Here is a 6,171-nt window from a genome sequence, read left to right as displayed (position 1 = left end):
CCCCCCCACATTATACTACATAAGTACTTACTCTGATGACAGTATGAGCCCATGTAGCCTGGCACGCATGCGCAGGAGAAGGCGCCGCTCGGTTGGCTGATACAGACGCCATGTTTGCCGCACACACCGGAAGAGATCAGGCGGAAGCCGCCAGTTGACACATTGGAGGGAATCGATACCGTGCAACTGTCAATGACTGAAGGACAGACACATTTGTATGATTATGTGTAGAAAATGGTAATGTATTACAGGTGCGAATGGGAAAGCTATTAGATCAATCCAGTGTTGTCAAAACGGAGTGAATTGATCCACCCACTGGCCAAAAATGTTCATGGACAGAAAGATGGATGAGTGTTGTAATTATTATGCATAGGGACTGGGTCAATTACACGGGTTATGGTTGTGTGGGTTTTTTTAGTGGGTCGTTATACGGGCAATTTAACACAAAACTTTTTTATTCAACCAAAAACGTCAAATGTGTAGCTTACCTTCACAAGAAGTTGTTCCGCAATGATGCCTGGGATGTGAGCAATCTTTTCCTTCCCAGCCCTGTTGACAGTGGCAGTAGAAATCTCCCTGGATGTTGAAGCAAGTGGAGTCGTGTTTGCAGGGGTTGGGACTGCAAGGATCGGCATCCGTCTGAGCAGATGGAGAGACACAGTTCACATTCTGGTTGATCTCGTGTTATGGTATGGCAAAGGTGCTATCTGGTTAGTACAAAAAGCCGTGTCCGATAACAGTAAGTTGACAGTATACGTACCACTAGTAATATTTGTATCCTCTCTTCCTCTCCTCAGGGCCAAGAGGTCGGGTAGCCAACCACCAATCTAGTCCTTTATTGCAACGACCATCATTATGGGTTTTTTTTTCAATCGTCACCGACAACTTTCTAAATGTGGACGAAGTGTGTGGAAGTATATTGGTTTGCCTATGCTAAAGACCTTTAAATGGGCTATACCCTGGACTTCTGAGTAATTTCATGGATTTTTTGGGGGTAAACTTTTCGACAGCTTATTTTTCTGTTGATCTTTGACTGACATATCTCTTTTTTTTTTTGGGGGGGGGGGGTAATATCACAATGCTGGTGTAGACTGATACTGTTTCGTATTGTGTTGTGTTTCTGTAAACACTGGTCAAATTTATGTGAGTATGTCACGCCGATATGTCTGTGCCCCATGATGTAACTTGCTGCGTTGTGTTCATATCGATACGTCGGTACAGAGGGTTCAAAAGGTTAAAGAGCAGCAGACAGCATGATAGCATTTTGACAGGGATCAGTTCGTATTTGTTATAATCTCACTAACCTGACAGAACAAACCAGAGTAACCCGGCAGACAGTCACACTGGAAGGCCGCTCGCTTGTCGTGGCAGAGGGCGCCGTTGAGACACGGATTGCTGGAACATTCGTCGATCTCTTGCTCACAGAAGCGACCAGTAAAGCCAGGCAAACACGCGCAGTAGAAGTCATCCACAGTATCCTGGGGGCCGGAGAAGTAGGAGCAAGGATCAAATTGGGTGCGGGGAGTAAGAAAAGAAAAATGTCAGCTTAGTTTAACAATCAGAGAGAAAATCGTGGGTAAATTTTATTGAATTGAATTATCTTTGGACAAAAATAATATATTGAATCAAATGTCTCCAGAGTTCCCATATGATTTATTCCAAAGAGCCTAGGCTGATTGTCTACACGTACATCTATTCGAACTTAGAAATATAGTTCATTTGAAAACTGGGGGAGGAGGGGTGTGTGTACAATAAACAACTGAGAACAAGTTAGAAAAAGCCCTAAAACAATTATAAAGTAAACATATAAACGAAATAAAAAAGTTTGATTAAACCAGTTTCTAGAGTAGTTTCTTTGCTCTAAGATAAGATGGAAGTGCAATTGGCCATACAAAACAGGACAGAACATGTGGTTTATATCATGTCGTTGCAGCTTGCTTATCAAAACCTGCAGTTAATAACTTCCTGAGGGGGGGGGGGGGGCAATAGACTTCTCCATAATTGATGTCTCATCTTGTTGTATTTCATTTACGTTATCCCATCCTACCCCATCCTATTCCATCCCACTCCACCCCATCCCATCCCACCTCATTACACCCCACCTCACCTTACCCCACCCCATTCCATCACATCCCATCCCACCCCATCTCGAAGATTAGAAAGTTCCCAAAGGAAAGTCAAAACAACGCTTCTACCAGCAAACAGACTTACCATACAGAACGCCCCATTAGCGCAGACAACTTCTTCACAGTCATTGATATCTGAAACAAGAGACAAAGGTTCTCATTTACAGCGACGTGGATAACAAACAGAGACAAACATACTATAATTATATGAAATGTTTATATCACGTTAAAATAATATCAAAACACTATTCCTTGACACCGACAATTGAACTGTAAGTTCAGAAAAAGAAAGAAAGAAGAAAAAGAACAAAAGAAAGACTTTAAAAAGTAAGTCCAAAACTTAAAGAAAATATAACATGTCGTATCGAAATCACTCACTAACTATTATTCATATTTTATCATAGACGTAAGAAAATACTTTCACTAGAATGCTTTGTCACCTCAGCAAATCGATACCTTAGAATCACAAAGTTCTATCTGCTCAGTACCTATTTTTTGATAACTTTGACGTTAAAAATTTTACGTTTCACAATATATCAACCTTTTTCTAATCCAATTTTTAAAATAATATCTTGATAACGACTCAGAATAATCTTACGATTTTGATAGAGCAGATATACCATTTGATTTCTGACCTCATGACGGTCTTATAGTAACTCAAAACGGCCAACATTGTCACAAAGCACTTTGTAAATCTGAGGTAGAGAAATGACGATATACGGCACACCAGACAATACTCACTGACATCCCATTAGAATGCTTTGTCATCTCAACAAATGACGACATACGACACACCAGACAATACTCACTGACGTCACATTAGAAAGCTTTGTCATCTCAACAAATGACGACACATGGCACACCAGACAATACTCACTGACGTCACAGCGTTTCCCGGTCCAGCCGGGTTGGCAGTCACAGATGAATCCCCCACGCAAATTCCTACAGGCCAGGGCGTTCACACACGGACTCCCGTGGCACTCATCCGCGTCCAGCTGGCAGTGGGGGCCCTGGACCAAAGACAGGTCAAAGAAAGTGTGAATACGATGACAGATTGTAACATTTCCGTTTCAACCTTTCAAATCAATTTTGTATCTATCTGTGTGTGTGTGTGTGTGTGTGTGTGTGTGTGTGTGTGTTTGTGTGTGTGTGTGTTTGTGTGTGTCTGTCTGTCTGTCTCTCCTTTCTCTCTCTGTCTCTCTCTCTCTCTGTTTGTTTCTCTATCTATCTATCCATCTATCTATCTATTTTTATCTATCTATCTATCTATCTATCTATCTTTCTCTCTCTTTCTTCCCTCTTTCTCTCTATCCCATTTTTCCCTCTCGCTCTCAAATCCTCCAGGTCTTCCTTCCTTGGTCTCTCAATCCTCTCTTCCCCTCTCCCCATGAGTCTGCCATCTCATTTTGGCCCCACCCCTCTGCCCCACCACCTTTCTCTTTACCCCCCTTTCTCTCTTTCCTCACCCCTCAGTCTCCTCCTATCCCTTATCCCCCCCCTAATAAAGCATCTTAGCCACCAAAACTCTGGTTCTCACCTGCCAGCCCCTAGGACACTCGCAGTGGTAACCGTTGTCTTTATCCACACAAAGACCACCGTTCAGACACGGGTTGGACGTACACTCGTCAACATCTGAAAAAGAAGGGGAAAAGAAACGGATCTTCATTGACCGACATCTTTTCCAAGTGTACTTTTTCAAACCCTGGACATGTAATTAATCGGAGTTCCCTTGCTGCAAGCAAAGAGTGTACAATGTCTACAAAAGAAAAAAATACACGCAAATGTATAATAATATTAATATATATATATATGTTCAGAAAAGGGCTGGCTTAGTAAAATAATATTGGGAAGGAAAGAGGACAAAATGTTTTCGAACGTAGTAAAATATTATACATAATTATTATGTAGGCCCTACAGTTTAATTACATTCCAGGATTTGAAAAAGTAATTAATTTTAGGGCGAAAACATCGAACGAATGATAGGAAAGGAACAATAAAGATGATATTGTGAGAAACTAGCAAGAGGTTTAGCAAACAAAGATGTATTGCAGCATAACTCCCTTTTCAAGTCTGAGACGTCTCAGATATTTCCGATAGGATTGATGTAAGTTGATACTGAGCCGAATAGACATCCACTACCTGTAAATTGGTAGAAAATCCGAGCAACTTGTTAAATAAAACAAAAAAAAACCAATTATTAAACACAAAAAATAGTAACACATCAATGAATTTGATTGCTGATGTTCTTATGTCACCTATCAACACAATTTAGATAATTTAGGAAGCGGGCTTTCGACCCTGCTCCTCTGGGCCAACCTGGGATGAGAGGGATACAAGATCCCAGCAGAAAGACCGAGATACTCCATGAAAATAATCCCCACTCGAGAATTGAACTTGGGTCTCCTGCATGCAGCTGTGAAGCAACTAACACACACACACACACACACACACACACACACACAAACACACACACACACACACACACACACACACACACACGCACACAGACAGAGAGAGGGATACATACACACAGAGGCACTCACACAAGTATACCCACACACACACACACACACACACACACACACACACACACACACACACACATATATATATATATATATCCCCCCCCCCCCCCCACACACACACATAAATAACGAAAGCATGAAACGAAAACTGTGTTGGCGATTGGAACCATGTTGTCCGGCTACTGTGGGTGTGGGCACTCACCTATGTGGCACGTGTGGCCGGTCCAACCAGCGGCACAGTTACACACGAAGCCGCTCATGACGTCAACGCACGAGCCTCCGTTCTTGCACGGCTGGGAGGAGCACGCATGCTGGGCTGAAACCACAACCGTTATTTGTTTATTTACTTGGCTTTTTTCTTAAAGAAAAACATATTTTAAAAAAAATTCAATCCGACTTCCCCAGAAAGAAATACAAAAATAAAAACCAACAACAAAAATAAAAAAATAAAAAAAGAATTATTCTATCGGTATTGTATGAACAAAAACTACAGTTCTGAGGTACCAAAAAGAAAAAAACAACAACACACAAGTTGGTCGATAGCTTTAATGATTGACCTTGTATACAATTGTGTTTTAAAGAAACAAGCAAATGTATCAAATGAAGAGCACGCTAAGAGTATCATAGTTTTTGTATGCATCTTATTATGCTGTTTCTACACTCTTGGGCAAAGCAGTGATTAAGAACAAGACGGATACTCAAACATTGCACTTGTATTCAGAAACAAAAGAGTAGTGAGAAGTCAGCACTGCTTCCCTACGCTTATAAATGAATAATAAATAAATATGTAAATAAACAGATAGATAAATAAATACACTGCCTGTAGTGAAAACATGGGTACTATGTCCTGGTGATGTATCCTTTATCTTAACAAGCACGCAAAGTACACGCCAATGTATTCAACCTTTGTTTGGGAGACCAATAAACATAACATTTTGTTTTTCCTTTATTATAATCATAAATAGTAGATTATTCTACTCTGTATTTTCTGAGTGGTCATGAATGGGGTAGTGAATAAATAATTAAACCCTTACCCTACTTAATATCAATTTGGGCTCTCTGTTCTTTGAGTAATGATAACTTAGTATGTTGTAAAGAATCTGATATTAAGAAATATCTAACTTCAAAGTTTTTGAAGAGAAGACGATCTGAAGAATTTCTATCGTCAATTGATTTAATTCTGGACGATGTTCTCTCTTTTTAGAAATAAATGTGGAGGCACATAACCTGGATAATGAAATTGTTACCCACATATGAAATTATATCGTTCGCTATTTTCCCCTTGAGCTGTTCATAAAAACTAATGACAATTACTCACCAATCTCACAGTTCTTCCCAGAGAAGCCCAGAGGACAGGAGCACTCATAATTATCTGGTGCCGTGTTCCTGCATAGACCATTGTTTTTGCACGGGTGATGACGTCCACAATAGTTCAAGTCTGTGGGTTGGATTTAGAAACAGAAAATCAACAAAAAGTGGATGGTTAAGTGTTGGCATGTTGAATGGCGAGTCTGCATGTC

General features: G+C 40.5%; 1 protein-coding gene across 1 annotated transcript in view; it reads right to left on the bottom strand.

Annotated features, from left to right (window-relative positions):
• The window catches only part of LOC101861962 (protein jagged-1b), a gene marked incomplete at its 5' end in the record, with an annotated part of 31,631 nt that overhangs the window by 18,769 nt on the left and 6,691 nt on the right, over positions 1-6,171 (bottom strand). The window contains 8 exon segments of the mRNA XM_013084434.2: positions 32-196; positions 489-639; positions 1,305-1,478; positions 2,212-2,261; positions 3,004-3,136; positions 3,664-3,758; positions 4,854-4,967; positions 5,970-6,089. Coding sequence (XP_012939888.1) covers positions 32-196; positions 489-639; positions 1,305-1,478; positions 2,212-2,261; positions 3,004-3,136; positions 3,664-3,758; positions 4,854-4,967; positions 5,970-6,089 — 1,002 coding nt within the window.

This window comes from Aplysia californica, unplaced genomic scaffold (genome assembly GCF_000002075.1).
Source record: "Aplysia californica isolate F4 #8 unplaced genomic scaffold, AplCal3.0 scaffold00293, whole genome shotgun sequence".
NCBI classification, from domain to species: Eukaryota; Metazoa; Mollusca; class Gastropoda; order Aplysiida; family Aplysiidae; genus Aplysia; species Aplysia californica.
Note: the sequence above shows the minus strand (reverse complement) of the source record. Positions and strands in the feature narration are given on the sequence as shown.